At 38.1% G+C, this 22,831-nt stretch overlaps 1 protein-coding gene across 1 annotated transcript; it reads right to left on the bottom strand.

Moving 5' to 3' along the window:
- Positions 1-4,712: 4,712 nt before the first annotated feature.
- Positions 4,713-8,725, bottom strand: LOC107952195 (uncharacterized). Its single transcript, XM_016887474.1, has 8 exons — positions 8,414-8,725; positions 8,122-8,320; positions 7,564-7,848; positions 6,819-7,159; positions 6,545-6,673; positions 5,434-5,674; positions 5,153-5,336; positions 4,713-4,716 (listed from the first exon to the last, which is right to left on the bottom strand). The coding sequence occupies exons 1-8, from the start codon at positions 8,723-8,725 to the stop codon at positions 4,713-4,715; spliced, it is 1,695 nt and encodes a 564-aa protein (XP_016742963.1).
- Between the last annotated feature and the right edge of the window lie 14,106 nt (positions 8,726-22,831).

Here is a 22,831-nt window from a genome sequence, read left to right as displayed (position 1 = left end):
GTAACTCAATTAACCTTTGCTCGTTATCTTAACTCATTGCCAAACTGTGGCCTAACCATCCTATGTGATTTGGTCATATTATATATGACTAATTGTATCACACCATATTTAATCATCACAAGAACATTGGAACATAACATGCACAATTTGGTAGGTCATAACCTACACCAAAATGAGCCAATTTCCATGGCCATATACAAGTGAATATGTATACTTTTATAAGCCTTCATATTGGCTAATCAATTGACATATATAACAAAATAACAAAAGCCCTATACATGCTATTGAACAAAATAAGAGTATCTATATACCAAAGCTAGACAAGATGATAGTGTGTTGACTTTCCAACCGTCTCCCAAACTTCGCGACTCCATGAGCTCTGTAAGACAGAGAAAAGAGAGGGGTAAGCATTTACATGCTTAGTAAGTCCGAATAATTGGAAAGTAAACTTATCGATTAATTACATTGTATCCATATTAGGCAATAAAACCAACAAGCATTAAATAGTTTCCCTATCACATGCACTCAAACCGACAAGTTAGTTCCATAACAATACACCATGTAATTTGTCTTAGATGATCTCATCATTCAACATTTTCATTTTCATATCTCATGTTGATCCCGTTCAGTTTCTCAGAAATCTCGATGGATTATCCATTTACTGTCAAGTCATAAGAGCGACCATCTCAAGTGCACACTCCCGCGAACCTCACATCATAAGGCGGGATTACCAGTCCATGCTAAATCCCCCGTAGTGTAAACTCATAGGGTGATGTCGGGATTACCAGTCCAGACTAAATCCCTTGTAGCGACAAACACCAGTAATGAGCTTGAATCTGAATTACCAGTCCAGGCTAAATTTAGACCCTAGTCGGATTACCCGTCCGGGCTAAAGCCACAATGCACACATATTCTTCGGGAGGCTCGATCACTCAAGGAACACCAGCCGGGGCTAGATCCTTCCTATATTCGAGATCAACAGATTACCCGCTTGGGCTAAATCCTTTTCTGCAACACATGCAGGATCTCAAGTCATGTAAGCCATGGATTATCCATCGAATTTCCCTTTTTGACTTCAACCGGGACATTTATTACCATTTCATTATTATTAACACATTTCATAGATTTTCATGCCATCATTATAACCAATTATCATACATTCATAATACATGTAATTAGGCATATTAATAGTTTACTTAAAGTTATTCAAACTTACCTGGTATCCATTTCGATTTTGTGTCTCGGTTATTCTGAAACCTTTCATTTTTCTCGATCGACCTCCAGAATTTGTTCCTCGGGGTCTATAATAATAAAATGAATCATTAATATCTCACATTATTCTTTTCGAGTCTAAATTTCACCCCCGAACAAAATGATCGTTTTGCCCCTAACCTTTCACATTATTTACGATTTAGTCCCTAAGCTCGTATGATGAAATGCATGAATTTTCTATATTACCCAAGCCTAGCCGAATGTTCTTTTCTCTTATGGCAGCCCACATTTTTCCATTTTTTCACATTTCTACCACATATTTTACACCTTTTGCAAAATGGTCCTTTTATGGGTTTTTCATGAAAATCACCTAGAAAAAATGTTTAACACACATCCAAATTTCGTATTCCTCCATAAATCATCAAAGAATAAACATGTCACACATAGGTCACTTTACAGACATGAACCCTAAATCAAAATATGGGTAGAAATGGAGAGAGTAAGTTACCGGGATTTCAAAAATACGAAGAACATTAAAAACGGGGCTTGGGAGCACTTACTATTGAGCTTGAAAAGTGAAGAAACCCTAGCTATGGTGGCTCTCAAATTTTGGTAGCAAGGTGGAGAAGATGAGCTGATTTTTGGCTTATTTTCACATTTTATTTCGTTAATTAGCCAAATGACCAACATGCCCTTAAGCCCTTTCTTTCGAATTTTATCCATACACGCCCATTTTTGTCCAAAAACTCAAGAATTGAGCAAATTGCTTCTAGAATCCAAGTTTTTCACTTTATTCAATTTGGTCCTCATTTTCCAATTAGACACCTTACTCATAGAATTTCTTCATGAAACTTTAACACATGCATATCTCATATTCTAGACCTCATAATAATCATAAAATAAATATTTCAACATCGAATTTGTGGTCCCTAAACCACTGTTTCGACTAGGCCCTATTTCGGGATGTTACAAAGTCCCATGCAAATAGTGAGTAACTATAGGCTACCATAAGGTATCGTACTCCCAACATATCTCAATTTTCCCATGAAATAAGGATTCATAAACACTAATTTCTCATATTTGTTTCTCACGAATCATACAACATTGGTTTGAATTCACATTTCATAATTCGTGTAAAATACACAAGTAGTCATATGCATAACTTACTCACTTTCCTCATTTACTAAACATACAACGTAAATGAAGCTCGTATGTCGTAATTCTCATTTAGGTACCTATACCACTCAACACATGGTCATAAGTTCTCTCATTTTGATAAATACGATAAATCTCCCTTTGAACCATTTGGAATACTATAGGATATTCAATAGCCCCAAACATGGGACAAGGTGCCGACGCCATGTCCCAGACATGGTCTTGCCATGTCCTAGACATGGTCTTGCCATGTCCCAAACGTGGTCTTACACTGGCTAACACATCAAAATCGATGCCACGTCCCAGATAGGTCTTACACTGACTTTTGTATATCGAGGCTGATGTCGTGTCCCAGACAGGTCTTACAATGGCTCTCATCTATCGGTGTCAATGCCATGTCCCAGACAGGTCTTACACTGGCACACAACAAGCTGACACCATGTCCTAGACAGGTCTTACACCAGCTTATATATCTCGAGGCTGATGCATGTCCCAGACATGTCTTACACTAGCTCTCGTCTTAATGCCGACACATGTCCCAGACATGTCTTACACTGGCTTGTATATCTCGAGGCCGTTGCATGTCCCAGACATGTCTTACACTGGCTCTCATAATGTGGCTGATGCATGTGCCAGACATGTCTTACACTAGCACACATATCACCCAATGTCATGGCATGAATATCCAATTCTATTCCTAATGTTCAACCGGGAGTCTTTATTACATTAATCTCTTAACATGCATACTCATATTCACAATCAAAACAATTTATGCAATATCAATTCAATCATAAATCATAAAAATATAGTTGCATTATTAACATACAACTTACCTCGAATTACAAAATGTAGGTGACTAGTCGATTTAATCTATTTGTTTGGCTTTCCCCCGGTTCAGGTTTGGATTTTGTATTTCTTGATCTAATATAATACAAATTCACTCATTTAATCACTAAATAAATTTAGACAATCAAAATTCATATTTTTGGCAAAATGACCATTTTGCTCCTAGACTTTGACAAAATCACCATTTTACCCCTAGGCTCAAAAATCGATTTTTATTGAATTTCTTCATGCCTTAAACCTAGTCGAACCCTTTTAATCATATAGCAACCCAAAATTTTCATTATTTCACCACATTACTATCCATTTTACAATCTTTACAAAATGGTCCTATTAAGGTTTTCATGAGAAGTTCTTTCACAAAAGTTGTTTATTTCACAACTATAACTCACATTCTTCCATAAAATTTCGGTTAACAACATATATGCTTTCATGGAAAAACCCTAGACTCTCAACCATTTTGGAAAATAGTCCCCTCATTAGTTAGGCTACAAGGGTTCCAAAAGTACCAAAATCATCAAAAATAACTATCTAAATCACTTACTTGAGAGAGGAATAAGTGGCTGAAAGTTTCAAGCTTCCAAAAGCCTTAATTTGTTGGTATTTTCGGTGGAGAAAAAGGTGATAAAAAAATATGATAGCTTTTCTCTTTATTTTGTTTATTTTATCAATTAAGTCACCAACACCCACCTAACCTTGACAATTTGGTCAAATCTTGTCCCTATGGCCGACCAAGCTTCTTTTAAGGGTCTAATTGCACTTTAAAGACCTCCAACTATGGCTCTCTAGCTATTTAACACATTTTTCTAGAAAATCACAACTTTTTCCCTTTATGCAATTTAGTCCTTTTTCGCAATTAAGCTCACAACGCTAAAATTAATTCACCAAAATTTTCATACACTCATATAATCATACTATGACACCAAAATCATAATAAAAATAATTTCTTGACTTCAGATTTATGGTCTCAAAACCACTATTCTGCCTAAGCCCAAAATCGGGCTGTTACAATTCTCCCCCTTAGGGATTTTTATCCCCGAAAATCTTACTTCGGGTATTGATCTCTCATGGTCTCCTCGGGTGCCCATGTGGCTTCCTCGACTCCATGTCTATGCCACAAAACTTTCACAAGTGCTATACTCTTATTCCTCAATTGTTTAATCTCTCGAGCCAAAATCTTAACCGGCACTTCGCCATAAGTCATGTTCGGCTGAATCTCAACCGTAGTTGGCGCGATCACATGTGAAGGATCCGATCTATATCGACGTAACATTGACACATGAAACACGTCATGAATCTTTTCCAACTCTGAGGACAAGGCCAATCGGTAGGCAACAGGCCCTACTCTCTCTGTAATCTCATAAGGTCCTATAAAACGAGGGCTCAGGTTGCCTTTTCTACCGAATCTAAGGATTTTCCTCCACGAGGATACTTTCAAAAACACCCTATCACTGACTTGAAACTCAATTTCATTTCATTTCAAATCTGCATAGGATTTTTGTCTATCTGAAGCGACCATTAAACAGTCACAGATCACCTTAACTTTCTCTTCAGTTTCTTTGACTAAATCAACCCCGTGAATCTAATTTTCTCTAAGTTCGGTCCAATATAAGGGCGTCCGACACTTTCGTCCATATAAACCTCATAAGGCGCCATTTTCAAACTTCACTGATAACTATTATTGTAGGCAAACTCTACCAACAGTAAGTACTTTTCCCAACTGCCTTGAAACTCGAGAACACAACATCGCAACATGTCTTCTAATGTCTAAATCACTCTTTCTGATTGACCATTAGATTGAGGGTGAAATACCGTGCTAAAATTCAATTTTGTTCTCAATACCTCTTGTAGCTTTTTACAAAATTGCGAGGTAAATCTCAGATCTCTATCCGAAATAATCGAAAAGGGTACTCCATGAAGTCTCACGACCTCAGAAACATACAATTTAGCCAAATTTTCAACGGAAAAGTCAGTACGCACTGGTATAAAATGTGCCGACTTGGTAAGCCTATCATTAACAACCAAAACGGAATCCTTTTTCCTTGGTGTCAAAGGCAACCCTGACACAAAATCCACAGTTACACGATCCCATTTCCAGTCGGGAACTATTACGGGTTGAAGTAAACCTGAAGGTACTTGGTGTTCAGCCTTCATTTGTTGACAAATTAGACACTTAGAAACAAATTATACATTTCACACTATTCGAATGGATAGACAAGCAACCACTATGTGCTTCTCGTAGAATCCTCTGAATAAGTTCATCGTCCTTGGGTACACAAACCCTATCTTTGAACATTATACACCCATCAGTACCAATCTGAAAGTCTAATTCACAATCTCTCTTGATCTGAGTCACCTTGCCTTGCAATTCCTTATGACCCTTTTGAGCTTCATAGATCTCTTGAGAGAACATCGGTCTAACTCTTAGTTCTGCTAGAACCGAACCATCATTGGCCATATACAACTGAGTGTTCATGGCCTCAAGGCGAATAATGACTTTCTACTCAGTGTGTCGGTGACTACATTTTCCTTTCCTGGGTGGTAGTTGATTATCAACTCATAGTCTTTGATCAACTCCAACCATCTCTGTTGTCATAGGTTCAACTCCTTCTGAGTCATCCAATACTCGAGGCTTTTATGGTCGGAGAACACTTGGCATTTCTCGCCATACAAATGATGCCTCCAACTTTTCAACGTGAACACGATGGCAGCCAACTCTAAATCATGCGCCGGGTAGTTTTTCTCATGTGGCTTCAGTTGTCTCGAAGCATAAGCTATGACCTTACCTTCTTGCATGAGTATGCACCCCAATCCATTCAAGGAAGTGTCGATATACACTACAAACTCTTTTCCCGGTTCTGACTGCACTAAAACTGGGGCTTCAATCAATAAAGCCTTTAATGTCTCAAAACTCTGTTAGCACTCATCATTCCACTCGAACTTGACCTCTTTTTCTAACTGCCTAGTCATCGGAGTAGCTATCATGGAGAACCCTTTAACAAACCGTCTGTAGTAGCCTGCTAGGCCCAAAACACTTCTAATCCCTGACACATTTCTCGACAATTTCCACTCAAGAATGGTCAATGTCCTACTAGGGTCAACTCTAATTCCATCACCTAACACGAAGTGTCCTAAGAATCTGACCTCTCGGAGCCAAAACTCACTTTTACTAAACTTGGCATACAACTGCTTATCCCTCAAGGTTTGCAAAATAGTTCTCAAGTGCTCCGCGTGTTCACTCGCATCTCGATAATAAATCAATATATCATTGATAAATACCACCACAAACTTATCCAAATACAGCTAAAAATGCAGTTCATCAAATCCATAATACCGCAGGGGCACTTGTGAAACTGAAGGGCATGACAAGGAACTCATAGTACCCATATCTTGTCCTAAATGCGGTTTTCAGTACATCTTGTTCCTTTACTCTGAGCTGGTAATAACCAGACCTCAAGTCTACCTTGGAAAACATGGTGGCTCCTTTCAATTGGTCAAACAGATTGTCTATCCTTGGAAAGGGATACTTGTTTTTTACAGTCACCTTGTTAAGTTGTTTAATCTATACATAACCTCATCAACTCGTCTTTCTTTTTCACAAAAAGTACCGAAGCACCCCGTGGAGAAAATCTCGGTCTCGCAAAGCCTTTATCCGTTAACTTTTGTAGTTGGACTTTCAACTCCTTTAACTCCGTCGGAGCCATCCTATACAGAGCAGTCAAGATGGGTGCTGTGCCAGAGACTAATTCAATTCCAAATTCAACTTTCCTCACCGGAGGCAATCTGGGTAATTCCTTCAGAAACACATCTGAGAACTCACATACCACTAGTACTGACTCGATCTTCAATTCAGATGTTTGAGTATTCAACACAAAGGCGAGGAAAGCTTCGCACCCTTTTCTCAAATATCTCTCCGCAGTCACAGACGATATTACTACAGGTGAATTGTCTAATTCATCGTTTCAAACCGAAAAACATCCTCGCTCCCACATTTCGACTCGATAAATTTTCCTCCACAGTCCACTACAACACCATGAGAAGTTAATGAATTCATCCCAAGGATTACATCAAATTCATTAAACGGCAATAACATTAAGTTAGCCGGAAAACAATGACCCCTAATCATCAAGAGACAATTTTTATACACTCGGTCAACCAACACATATTTGCCTAAAAGGTTGGACACTTTTACCACAAATTCAGTGGACTCGACTATCACATTCATACGGGGTATCAATTTCATACAAATATAGGAATGGGCAGGCCCCGAGTCAATCAAGGCAACGACAGATATATCATGGATAGAAAAGGTACCCGTAATCACATCGGGAGACTCTGCCTCATCGCGAGCACGTATAGCATAAGTCCTTGTAGGCGCTCTACCCTCAGACCTCACAACAGCATCTCTAGGCACACCTCTACTGCTAACCCCACTTTTTAGATTCTTATGTGATCTACCCCTTGAAGGAGCGTTACTCGATCTCACACTTTGATCCTTATCTTTCTCGACCATCTCGGGACAGCTACGAATAAAATGGTCCAACGACCCATATTTAAAGCAGCCTCTTTCATTACCTCGGCACTCATTGAAATCACGCCTACCGTACTGATGAACATTCTGTCCTATTTGGTTGGGCACTACCAACACATGCAATAGAGGTGGTTTAAGCTTTAGACACTACATGTTGTTTGCTCTTTTTTTGCTCGACAATCGTACTGACGCATGTGATCGAGCAGGAAAATCTATCGATCTCTTAGATGAAGTCTGGGGTGATTTCCCCATCTGTCTTTTCTTTGAGTCACGAGACTGGATGTCAGGTTTTCTCTTCTCTTTGGCCAATTCGTCAGCCTTGCAAGCTCTCTCAACAAGTACTACAAACTCCTTCAACTCTAAAATGCCAACCAATAGACGGATGTCTTCGTTCAACCTATCTTTAAACCTTTTACACATCGTGGCATCTGTGGATGCGCACTCCCGTGCATACTTGCTAAGTCTCACAAACTCGCTTTCATACTCCGTCACAGTCATACGGCCTTGCTTCAGTTCGAGCAATTCTTTCCTCTTTTGGTCGATGAACCATTGGCTAATGTACTTCTTTCGAAACTCTACCTGAAAGAATTCTCACGTTATCTGCTCTCTCGGTATGACCGACATAAAAGTATTCCACCATTGGTAGGCCGAGTCTCGCAAGAGTGACACTACATACTTCATGCACTCCTCAGGTGTGCATGATAGCTCATTAAAGACCCTAATGGTATTCTCCAACGAAAACTCTGCTATCTCTGGGTCATCATCTATGTTTGCCCGAAATTCCTTGGCCCCGTGCTTTCTAATTTTATCCACTAGAGGTTTGTCTCTTCTATCCATTTCTGCTCCTTGAAGAGCTATATGAATGGGTTGAGGAATTGGGGGAGGTGGGGGAGGTGGAGTATTCAGATTCTCACGAATAAACTCTGAGTACCATGCATCCATCATGTAGAGGTAAGCTTCTCTAGCCCCTTCGCCCTGACTCATTTTTAGGGCCCACTGTCTACCGGCACGGTCCCTTCAGCGGGAGCCAGCGCATTACTTTCCATATCATCCGTCGTAGCCACATCAAGATCCATCTACTATATATAAAAACACAATTTATTTCATCATGAGTCGTCACACTATCAATATACAATTATGGCATGTATAGCTAGACTCGTACTCACACTAGGTTAGTCCTAGAATCGACTAAATCATAGCTCTGATACCACTAAATTTAACACCCCTTATTAGAGTCTGAGGCCGGGACTGGGCACGAGGCATTACCTGACCTAAACGTATGCATACGATCATTTTCAAGTTATAAAACTAGATCAAATTTAAAACTTCTCGCTCTTAATCTAAAAATTCTCAATAAGGGCCTACAACGACCAAATCATCCTTGGGAAACCATCCGGGATTAAACCAAACATCTTTAAAGAAATTGAAAAGAATGTAACTTAAGATAGGGGCACACGCCCATGTGGAAAGATGACATGCTCGTGTGGCCATTTTGACCTGGCCGTGGTAAAGGCCCATGTGGTTCACACAGCCTAAGCATACGGGGACACGCCCGTACCCCGAGCCTTGTGAATTAAATACCAAATTTTAACCAACAAGGGTTTTCACACAGCCGAGCACACGCTCGTGTCTACAGCCCGTGTTCCCCACACAGCCATGACACGCTTGTGTTGAAACCAGTATGTAAAAACCTTGACATTTTGTTTTTTGACGTTAGTAACAAATTAAAGGCACACGGCCAAGGCACACACCCGTGGCCAAAGGCTGTGACCTCCACACGGCCGTGTCTCTGCTCGTGTGTTTACTACCATGCATGCTGACTAGAAAATTTGAGGAGCAGGGGACACACGGTCGAACAACACGCCCATGAGGCTGATTGTGTGTCACACATAGCCTCGGCACACGCCCATATGTCTAGCCGTGTGGACAAAAATAGGCTATCTACCAAGCCTTTTTGTGACTCTTACTTACACCTACCTATAAAACAATACATACCACTAATTCACAGGGCAACACAAAGCCAATTCAACCACAACAAGATATCTAATACAACCACATTACACTTTAACAATCTAATAAGAACTTGATTAGTCATGCGATTTACTCATCTATGAGATCATCATCATTTGCATTTATCAATAACACATATTAGCCACCATCCATGGCATTATACAAAATGACTGAAGAGCTATGACAAGCCATTTGTTTAGCCCAAAACAATGCGACCATTACATAAACTCTAGTTCCTATACATGCCATAATCAAAATGATAAAACTAGCTACACCAAATGCTTCAAGGATAGTGTGACTGGCTTTTCCGATGTAAGGCGATGATCCACGAGCTACTTTGGCGGCACTATATGTAACACCCCTCACCTGTACCCAATGCCGGGACAAGGTTAGAAGCATTACCGGGCTTACACATTCACAAACACACTAAATCGGGTCACCTAATTGCACCCAAAATTAAAACTTCTCAAACACATGCATATCGTCCCTTATATAGGCCTTCGAGACCTAAAACATACATCGAGGCTGTTCGGGACAAAACCAAGAACATTCGATAAACTTTGGGCAACTTGTTAAATTTCCTTGCTTTTGTGAGTCACGCGCCCGTATGGATGGGGCCGTGTGGTTGCACACGCCCATGTGGCTTGGGACACGCCCGTGCCCTCAGCCCATGTAACTCTTTGTTTATGACGTCATCATACATGTAGGGGCACATGGCCAAGACACACGCCCGTGCTCGACACTGACTTAAAATTTTAGGTGCAGAGGAAGCACGGCCATACCACACGCCCTTAAGGGCAATCTGTGTGTCACACACGGCCTAGACACACGCCCGTGTGTCTACCTATGTAGACCTTGTTAGGCTGTTTTTTAGGCCTTTGGTCACCCTCTATCAAGCTGTCACACTTATAGGTTACCTTAATACATAATAAGGCCAGATTATATACTTACATATATCCTTGATAAACCTCATTACATGTAAACCTCATATCATCGGTTTTATACATGCTAGGTTATTTCCTTTGTATTAAGGATTTTCCATGCCTCATTAACACCTTTAGGATTGGCTCATTATTGTAACTCATTGCCAATTATGGGCAAGCCACTACTTGTAAACATAAACATGCATCGATTTTTAGGTCATCGCGTACTTCAAAATAAGCCAATTTGCATGGCCAAATACAAGAAGATATGTAAACTTTTACAAGCTTTCATATGGGCAATTCAAATGAACATATCACAAAATGAACCAAAGCCCTATACATGCCATTGAACAAAATAAGAGTATCTATATACCAAATTTGGACTAATTGATAGTGTGATGATTCTCCAACCGTCTTCCAATCTTTACGAGTCCTCGAGCTCAGTAAGACAAGGAAAAGAGAGGGGTAAGCATTTACATGCTTAGTAAGCCCGAATAACTAGAAACTAAACTTACCAAGTAATTAGCATACAACCATATTTAGTAAATATACCAATTAGAATGAAATGGTTTCCCTATCACATGCACTCAATCAACAAGTTAGTCACAATAACAATAGACCATGTAATTTGTCTTAGATGAGCTCATCATCCAATATTTTCTTTTTTGGATCTCATGTTAATCCCGTTGAGTTTCTTGGAAACCTCAATGGATTATCCATTTACCGTCAAGTTATAAGAGCGATCATCTCATGTATGCACTCCTACAAACCTTACATCTTACGGCGGGATTACCAGTCCAGGCTAAATCCCCCGTATTTAAACTCATAAGGTGATGTTGGGATTACCATTCCAGGCTAAATTCATTATAGCGACAAACACCCTTAATGAACTTGGATCTGAAATACCAGTCCAGGCTAAATTCAGACCTTAATCGGATTACCCGTCCAGGCTAAATCCAAAATGCACACATATTCTTCGAGAGGCTCGATCACTCAAGGAACACGCGTCCGAGCTAGATCCTTTTTATATTTGAGATCAACAGATTACCTGCCCGAGCTAAATCCTTTCTGCAACACATGTAGGATCTCAAGTCATGTAAGCCATGGTTTATCCATCAGATTCCCTTTCCAACCTCAACCGGGACATTTATCAACATGTCATTATTAAGGATGTAATTCGTAGATTTTCATGCCATCAAAAAATGCAATTACCATACATTCATAGATCATGCAATTAAGCATATTATGTGTTTACTTTAAGTTATCCGAACTTACCTGGTATCCGTCTCGGAATCGTGTTTCGGTTATTCTGAAAATTTTCGTTTTCCTCGATCGACCTCCGAAATTTGTTCCTCAGGGTCTATAATAATAAAATTAAATTATTAACACCTCACATTATACCTTTTCAAGTCTAAATTTCACCCCCGATCCAAATGACCGTTTTGCCCCTAACCTTTCACATTTTTACGTTTTAGTCCCTAGGCTCGTATAATGAAATGCATGCTACTTCTACCTTACCCAAGCCTAGCCGAACACTTTTCCCTCTTATGGAAGCTCGCATTTTTCAATTATTTCACATTTCTACTTCATACTTTACACCTTTTGCAAAAAGGTCCTTTTAGGAGTTTTTCATGAAAATTACCTAGGAAAAGATGTTTAACACACATCCAACTTTCATATTCCTCCATAAAACATCAAAATAAAAGTAACTCATGCATGGGTAAATTTCTAAACATGAACCCTAGCATGAAATATGGGTAGAAATAGAGAGAGTAAATTACTGGGATTTTAAAAATACGAAGAACATTAAAAACGGGGCTTGGGAGCACTTACTATTGAGCTTGAAAAGCTTGAAAACCCTAGCTATGGAGAACCCAAAATTTTCGATAGCAACTTGAAAAAAATGAGCTGATTTTTGGCTTATTTTCCCATTATTTCATTAAAATGCCAAATGACCAAAATGCCCTTAAGCCCTTTCTTTAAAATTTCATCAATAAAAGCCCATTTTTGTCCAAAAACTTAGAAATTGGGTAAACTACACTCTAAGGACCTCTAATTAATAATCTAAAGCAATTTCATACAACTTGCTTCTAGAATCCAAGTTTTGCAATTTATTCAATTTAGTCCCTAATTTCCAATTGGACACTTTACTCAAAGAATTTCTTCATGAAACTTTAACACATGCATATTCTCATATTCTAGACCTCATAATAATCATAAAATAAATATTTTAATGTCGGATTTGTGGTCCCAAAACCACTATTTCGACTAGGCTCTATTTCGGGATGTTACATTTCTCCCCCTTAGGGACTTTCGTCCTCGAAAGTCTTACCAGTAAACAGGTTTGGATATTGACTTCTCATGATTTCATCCAGCTCCCATGTAGCCTCTTCCACACCATGTCGATGCCATAAAACCTTTACCAAATCCACGTCTTTATTTATCAACTGTTTAATCTCACGGGCCAAAATCTTGACCGGTTCCTCACCATAAGTTATGTCCGGTTGAATTTCAATCTCAGTCGGTGAAATCACATGAGAGGGGTCTGATCGATATCGTCTTAACATAGATACATGGAACATGTCATGAATCTTTTCCAATTCGGGTGGCAATGCCAAACGATAGGCTAATGGTCCAACTCTTTCGATGATCTCATACGGTCAAAAAAATCACGGATTCAGTTTGCCTTTCCGACCAAACCTCAATACCTTTTCCCATGGAGATACTTTCAAGAATACTCTATCTCTAACTTGGAACTCGATTTCTTTTCTTATTAGATTAGCATTTGACTTTTTCCTATCCGATGCCGCTTTTAAATAATCTCGTATCACTTTAACTTTTTCTTCAGTTTGCTTGATCAGATCAACTTCGTGAATCTAACTTTCCTTGAGTTCTATCCAGTACAATGAAATTCAACACTTTCTGCCATACAAGGCCTCATAAAGTTCCATCTTCAAACTTGTTTGAGAACTGTTGTTGTAGGTAAATTTTACCAAAGGCAAGTATTTTTCCTAGCTACCCTAAAATTTGAGGATGTAACATCGCAACATATCTTCAAGAATCTGAATCATCCACTCAGACTGACCATCAGTTTGAAGATGAAAAGCCGTACTAAAACCCAATTTTGTACCCAAAGCTTCTTGTAACTTCTTTCAGAACCTCGAAGTGAACCTCGGATCTCTGTCTGGAATAATCAACAATGGTACCCCGTGTAATCTTACAATTTTAGATATATACAAGTCGGCCAATCTATCAAAAGAGTATTCTGTTCTTACTAGAATGAAATGAGCCGACTTCTTCAACTTGTCCACCACAACCCATATAGCATCTTTCTTTTTCAGGGTTAATGGCAATCCTGTCACAAAATCCATAGTAACTCTGTCCCACTTTCATTCGGGGACCATCATAGCCTGTAACAACCCTAAAGGTACTTGATGTTCAGCTTTGACTTGCTGACATATCATGCATTTTGATACAAATTTGGAGATGTCTCTTTTCATGTCGTTCCACCAGTACTTTTTCTTCAAATCATTGTACATCTTGGTAATTCTCGGATGAATAGACAAATGGCTATCATGTGCTTCTTGAAAAATTTTCTGAATAAGCTCATCATCTTTGGTTACCCAAACCCTATCTTTGAACATCAAACATCTATCAGGACCAATCCAAAAATCTAATTTAGTCCCTGACTCACATTGAATTCTTTTAGCTTGTAAGTCATTGTCATTAGTTTGAGCATCATAAATTTCCTGCAGAAATGTTGGCCTAGCTTCTAGCTCTGCCAAAACTGAACCATCATCAAGCAACGCCATTTGAGTGTCCATGGCTCTCAGTGCAAACAAGGATTTTCTGCTTAACACATCGGCGACCACATTCATCTTTCTCGGGTGATAGTCAATGATCAGCTCATAATCTTTAATTAATTCTAACCATCTCCGCTATCTCAGATTCAATTCTTTTTGAGTCATCAAATACTTCAAACTCTTGTGGTTGGTAAATATACGACAAGTCTCACCATATAAATAATGCCTCCAAATTTTCAAGGTAAAAACAATGGCGACAAGCTCTAGATCGTGCGTCGGACAGTTCTTCTTGTGTGGCTTCAACTGTCGTGAAGCATAGGCTATCACCTTTCCATCTTGCATAAGTACACAACCTAATCCATTTAAGGATCCATCACTATAGACCACAAACTCTTTTCCCGACTTAGGTAATACTAAAACAGGAGCTTCAGTCAGCAATGTCTTTAACCTCTCGAAACTCTGCTAACACTTTTCTGTCCTTCAAACTTAATGTCTTTTTGTAGTAACCTCGTCATTGGAGTTGCTATCATGGAGAATCCTTTTACAAATCTTCGGTAGTAACTGGCTAAACCCAAAAAGCTTCTAACCTTGGTTACGTTTTTAGGTGATTTTCATTCAACAATGGCAGAGATCTTACTTGGATCAACTCGGATGCCTTCACCCAAAACAATATGACCCAAAAACCCAACTTCTTGGAGCCAAAACTCACTTTTGTCAAACTTACCATACAGTTTTTTTCCCATAAGGTCTACAACACAGTTCTCATATGCTTCGCATGCTCTGTCTCATCTTTGGAATAAATCAAAATGTCATCAATGAACACAATGACGAACTTATCCAAATATGGCTAAAAGATTCTATTCATTAGCTCCATGAATACGGCCGGTGCATTCGTTAACACAAATGGCATAACAAGGAATTCATAGTGGACATACCTCGTTCTGAAAGCTGTCTTAGGCACGTCCGATTCCTTAACTCACAACTGATAGTAGCCAGACCTCAAGTCTATCATAGAAAACACAGTGGCTCCTCTCAACTGGTCGAACAAGTCATCGATCATTTTCAAATAATGAGTAACTATAGGCTACCATAAGGGATCATACTCCCAACATATCTCAATTTTCCCATGAAAGGATTCATAAACACTACTTGCTCATATTTGTTTCTCACAAATCATAGAACATTGGTTTGAATTCACATTTTATAATTTGTGTAAAATACGCAAGTTGTCATATGCATAACTTACTCACTTTTCTCCTTTACTAAACATGCAATGTAAATGAAGCTTGTATGTCGTAATTCTCATTTAGGTACCTATACCACTCACCACATGGTCATAAGTTCTCTCATTTCGATATAAACCATAAATCTTCCATTGATCCATTTAGAATACTAAAGGATATTCAATAGCCCAAAACATGGGATAAGGTGCTGACGCCATGTCCCAGACATGGTCTTATACTGGCTAGCACATCAAAGTCGATGCCACGTCCCAGATAGGTCTTACACTAACTTTCGTATATCGAGATCGATGCCATGTCCCAGATAGGTCTTACACTGGCTCTCATCTATTGGTGTCGATGCCATGTCCCAGACAGGTCTTACACTGGCACACAACAAGCTGAAGCCATGTCCTAGACAGGTCTTACACTAGCTTGTATATCTCAAGGCTGATGCATGTCCCAGACATGTCTTACACTAGCTCTCGTCTCAATGCCGACGCATGTCTCAGACATATCTTACGCTGGCTTGTATATCTCGAGGCTGTTGCATGTCCCAGACATGTCTTACACTGGCTCTCATAATGTGGCCGATGCATGTCCCAGACATGTTTTACACTAGCAAACATATCACCAAATGTCATGGCATGAATATGCAATTATATTCCTAATGTTCAACCGAGAGTCTTTATTACATTAATCTCTTAACATGCATACTCATATTCAAAATCAAAACAATTTATGCAATATCAATTCAATCATAAATCATAGTAATATAGTTGCATTATTAACATACAACTTACCTCGGATTACAAAATGTAGGTGACTAGTCGATTTGATCTACTTGCTTGGCTTTCCCCCAATTTAGGTTCGGATTTTGTATTTCTTGATCTAATTGATCTAAAATAATACAAATTCACTCATTTAATCACTAAATAAAGTTAGACAATCAAAATTCACATTTTTGGCAAAACGACCATTTTGCCTCTAGACCATTTTGCCTCTAGACTTTGATAAAATGACCATTTTACCCCTAGGCTCAAAAATTGATTTTTATCAAATTTCTTCATGCCTTAAGCCTAGCATAACCCTTTTTAATCTTATAGCAACCCAAAATTTCCATTATTTCACCACATTACTATCTATTTTACATTCTTTACAAAATGGTCCTATTAGGGTTTTCATGAGAAGTTCTTTCACAAAAGTTGTTTATTTCACAACCATAATCATATTCTTCCATAAAATTTTAGTTAACAACATATATGTTTTCATGGAAAAATCCTAGACTCTCAACCATTTTGCAAAATAGTCCCCTCATTAGTTAGCTCACGCTACAAGGGTTCCAAAAGTACCAAAATCATCAAAAATAACTATCTAAATCACTTACTTGAGAAAGGAATAAACGGCTGAAAGTTTCAAGCTTCCAAAACCCTTAATTTTCTGGTATTTTTGGTGGATAAGAAGGTGATAAAAAAATATGATAGGTTTTCTCTTTATTTTATTTATTTTATCAATTAAGTCACCAACACCCATCTAACCTTGACAATTTGGTCAAATCTTGTCCCTATAGCCGGCCAAGCTTCTTTTAAGGGTCTAATTGCACTTCAAAGGCCTCTAATTATGGCTCTCTATCTATTTAACACCTTTGGCTAGCAAATCACAACTTTTTCCCTTTTGCGATTTAGTCCTTTTTCGCAATTAGGCTTACAACGCTAAAATTAATTCACCATAATTTTCATATACTCATATAATCATACTATGACACCAAAATAATAATAAAAATAATTTTTTGACTTCGTATTTTTGGTCCCAAAACCACTGTTCCAACTAAGCCCAAAATCGGGCTGTTACAGATAGTGTGATATAGCTCCGACAAGCTTCCAACCCCAAGAAGCTTCCTAAACACTATAAAACACGGAAAATAACACAGAGTAAGCATTTAATCTTAGTAAGTTCGTATAATTTAGAATTAAGCATTTAATCTTCGTAAGTTCGTATAATTTAGAATTTAACTTACCATTTTAAATCACAATTAAGGTAAGCTAACATAGAATATCCAAACCAATTCGGCCAATACCTTTAGCTAATAGAACATCACTTTTGCACTTTACGCGATTTAGTCCTTTTTATCAAATTAAGCATTCAAACAATAAAATTTCTTAACGAAAATTTCACCCAAACATACTATCATGTTGTAGACATTAAAATAATAATAGAATAATTATTCTAACCTTGAATTTGTGGTCCCAAAACCACTGTTCCAATTTGACTAAAAACGAGCTGTTACAACTCTCCCCCTTTAGGAACTTTAGTCCCCGAAAATCTTACCAAAAAAGAGGTTAGGGTACTTTTTTCTCATAGCTTCCTCAAGTTTGGCTTCTTCAACCCCGTGAAGTTGCCACAACACTTTCACCAAAGCTATGCATTTATTTCTCAGTTCTTTAACCTCTTGAGCTAAAATTCTAATCAGTTTTTCGCTATGCGCCATATCAGGTTGAATTTCTATCTCAGTCGAAGAAATGATATGCGACGGGTTTGATCGATACCTTCGTAACATCAACACATGAAATACATTGTGGATCTTTTCTAACTCTGATGATAACGCTAGCCGATATGCCACTGGCCCTATTTTTTTCAATAATCTCATATGGCCCAATAAATCATGGACTCAATTTGCCTTTACAACCAAATCGAAGAAGTTTCTTCCACAGAGATACTTTCAGAAATACTCTTGTCCCCGATTTGAAATTCAATGTCTTTACGTTTCAAATCCGCATGCGATTTCTATCGATCTAAAGTTACTTTTAAACTATCACAAATTACTTTCACTTTCTCTTATCAAATCAACCCTATGAATCTTTTTCTCACTAAGCTCAGTCCAATACAATAGAGTTTTCCATTTGTGACCATACAATGCTTCATACAGTGGCATTTTTATGCTCGATTGAAAGCTGTTATTATACACGAATTCAACCAATGGCAAATTAGTTACCTTCAAACTCTAAACACAACAACGAAGTATATCTTTGAGAATCTGAATTACTCTCTCAGACTGACCGTCGGTTTGTAGATGAAATGCGGTACTAAAGCTCAACCTCATACCCTGAGCTTATTGCAATTTCTTCCAAAATCGTGACATAAACCTCGGATCTCTATCTAAAATAATAGAAACTGGTCCTCCGTGCAATCTACTAATCCTTAAAATGTACAACTCAGCCAATTTATCAAGTGAATAGTCGTATGTACTCGAATAAAATATGTTGATTTCGTCAGTAGATTAACGATAACCCAAATAGCATCTTTCTTTTTTAGAGACAGAGGGAAACCCAATACGAAATCCATTGTAACTCTATCCCATTTCCACTCCGATTCATCACTGGTTGTAGCAAACCCGAAGGTAGCTGATATTCAGCTTTAACTTGTTGACAAACCAAACATCTCGACACAAATTCTGAAATGTCTCATTTCATTCCTGACCACCAGTATAATTGTTTCAAGTCATTATACATTTTTGTACTCCTCGAATGTACGGATAAACAACCATTATGTGCTTCATGTAGAATTTTCTAAATAAGCTCAGAATTCTTTGGTATACAAATTCTATCTCAGAACATTAAACAATCATTGGATCTGATTTGATAGTCTGAATTACTAGTCGACTTACATTACACTCTTTTAGCTTGCAATTCATTATCACACCTCTGAGCTTCACAAATTTGTTGAAGAATTACCTGTTTAACTTTTAATTCAACCAAAATTGAGCCATCAGTAGACAAGGTTAGCTGTACGTTCATCTCTCGCAAAGCAAATAAAGATTTTCTACTCAAAGCATCCGCGATTATGTTCGCTTTTCCAGGATAATAATCAATCACTAACTCATAATTTTTCAGCAACTCTATCCATATTCGTTGTCACAAATTCAAATCTTTCTGAGTCATGATATACTTCAAGCTTTTATGATCAGTAAAGATATAACACTTTTCACCATATAAATGATGTCGCCAAATTTTCAATGCAAATACAATAGCGGCCAACTCTAAATTGTGCATCAGATAATTCTTTTCATGTGGTTTCAATTGTCTGGAGGCATAGGCTATCACTTTACCCTCTTGCATCAGTACACAACCCCAACCATTCAATGACGCGTCGCTAAAAATCACAAACTCTTTACCCGACTTAAGTTGAACCAAAACTGGTGCCTCAGTTAATAATGTTTTCAACTGATCAAAACTCTGTTGACATTTTTCGTACAACTCGAATTTTATATCTTTTTGTAACAATCTAGTCATCGGTATAGCAATCATCGAGAATCCTTTAAAAATGCCAATAATAACAACCTAACCTCAGAAAGCTTCTGACTTTGGATACATTTCTTGGTGGTTTCCAATCAAAAATGGTTGAAATCTTGCTCAGATCAACTCGTATACCTTCCACTGAAACAATATGTCCCAAAAATTTGACTTCTCAGAGCCAAAACTCGCATTTCCTAAATTTAGCGAACAGTTTCTTATCTCTCGAAGTTTGAAGCACAATCCTTAAATGCCCAGAATGCTTAAACTCATATCGTGAATAGATTAGGATGTCGTCAATAAATACAACAATAAATTTATATAAATACTGTCTAAAAATTTGATTCTTTAAGTCCATAAAAACTATAGGAGCATTGTTAATCCAAAAGGCATAACAAGAAATTCATAATGCCCATACCTTATTCTGAATGCAGTTTTCGGTACGTCCAAATCTTTACCTCACAACTGATACTAACCAAATCTTAGATCAATCTTCGAAAACACGGTTGCACCCTTCAACTGATTGAACAAATCATCGATTCATGGTAAAGGATACTTGTTCTTTATCGTAACCTTGTTGAGCTGACGATAATCAATACAAAATCTCATTGATCTGTCTTTCTTCTTTACGAATAACACTAGTGCACCCTATGGTGAAACACTAGGTTGTACAAAACCTTTATCTGTTAACTCTTGCAACTGAGCTTTCAAGTCTTTCAATTCTGTCAGAGCCATTTTATACAGAGCTATCAATATCAGTGATGTTCCCGGTACTAACTCAATAGAAAACTCGACCTTTCTGATCTGTGGCAAACCTGGTAACTCTTTTGGAAACATATTCAGATACTCATAGACTATTGGTACTAATTCAATCTTCGATTCAGACACTTTTGTATCTAATACATAAGAAAAATAAGCTTCGCAACTTTTCCTCACATATTTCTGAGCTGACATAGATGAAATCGCAACAGGCAATCCAATCAATTTATCTGATTCAATTCAAAGGATTTCACTATTCTAACATTTCAATTCAATATCCTTTCGTCTACAATTTATAATAGCATCATGCAGAAATAACCAATCCATACCCAATATCACACCGAATTCATCAAATGGCAAAAGCATCAAATCAACCAGAAAATAGTAACCCCGAATCATTAAAGGACAGTTCTTGCAAACTTTATCAACTAGAACATATTTGCCTAAGGGGTTCGACACTTTAACCACAAACTTGGAACACTCAACAGGAAAACTCTTACTAGACACTAAATTCATACATATATATGAATGGGTCGATCCAAGATCAATCAAAGTAATTACACTAGTGTCATAGAGAGAAAATGTACTGGTGATGACACATCTTCGCGAACGCGAATAGCGTAAGCTTTGGTAGGTACTCTAGCCTCTGATCTCACAGCTAAATCTTTTGTCACACCTTTATTACTAGTTACATGCCCCATATTTCTAAGTGGCCTCCCTTTAGTAGCTATGTTGATCGGTCTTGCATTCTGGAATTTATCTTTCTTAGCTAATTCCGGGCAATCTCAAATGAAATGATCTTGCAAGCCACATTTAAAACAACCCCTATTATTCATCTAGCACTCACCATAATGTCGTCTACCACACTGTTGACACTCGGGTTTATTATTTCTTACACTGCCAACATCGATACTAATGTAGCTTGAGTTTTAGAACTTAAGTTTTGCTTTCCTCGATCTCTGTTTGGATATCCAATTGAAGCATTTGGACGAGTGTACGAATCCTGTGATTTCTTTGACGCTGACTGATACGATTTATTCATCGATATTTTTCTCGAACCTCTAGCCTCGAAATCCACCTTTCCCTTTTCTTTTCCAAGTTCTTCAGCTTTACAAGCTCTGTCAACTAGCACCACGAATTCTTTCTGCTCTAGAATCCCAACTAGCAATCTGATGCCTTCATTCAATCCATCTTCAAATCATTTACACATAATTGTTTTGGTTGAAACATACTCCCGAGCATACTTTCTGAGTCTCACAAACTCTCGCTCATACACAGTCACAGACATACGGCCCTATTTTAGCTCCAAAAACTCTTTGTGTTTTTGATCGATAAACTGTTGACTGATGTATTTCTTTCTTAACTCAGCTTGAAAGAATTCCCAGGTGACCCTTTCTCTCGGAACCACTGATACTAGAGTATTCCACCACTAATAAGTTGTGTCCCTCAGAAGTGATACGGCACATTTTAAACACTCAGCTAGTGTGCAAGAAAGCTCATTAAATACTCGAATCGTATTTTCAAGCCAAAACTCAGCTCTTTCAGGATCGTCGTCAATAGTAGCTCTAAACTCTTCAGCCCCATATTTTCGAATCTTATCAACTGCCAGCTTATTTAATCTTAAAATTCCACACCTTGAGGAGCTATGAGACCTGGTTAGGGATTAGGTGGGGCTGGAGGTTGCTGAGCAGCTGGATTAGTTCAGACGTACTTAGTAAACCACTCATTCATCATCTGGAAGAAGGCTTCCTTAGCCTCTCCTACCTGAGTACCCAATACGAGTCTCGATTCTAATTACGCTACTCCATGAACGGAGGCTGGCACATTACTTTTAACATCAACAGCTATAGCTCGATTGGGAACCATTTAATATATGAAAACATGATTGAAACTGTTAGGAGATATCACACTATTGTAACAGCCCGATTTTGATCTAATCGAAATAGTGGTTTTGGGACCACAAATTCGACGTGATAAATGCTATATTATTGAAAATGAAATGTGAATGCTATTGAGTACGATACTACGGAAATGACCGACAGAGATTCGATACAACGAAAGTCCCGGTTGAACCTTAGGAATAGAT

This window comes from Gossypium hirsutum, chromosome A02 (assembly GCF_007990345.1).
Source record: "Gossypium hirsutum isolate 1008001.06 chromosome A02, Gossypium_hirsutum_v2.1, whole genome shotgun sequence".
NCBI lineage: Eukaryota > Viridiplantae > Streptophyta > Magnoliopsida > Malvales > Malvaceae > Gossypium > Gossypium hirsutum.
Note: the sequence above shows the minus strand (reverse complement) of the source record. Positions and strands in the feature narration are given on the sequence as shown.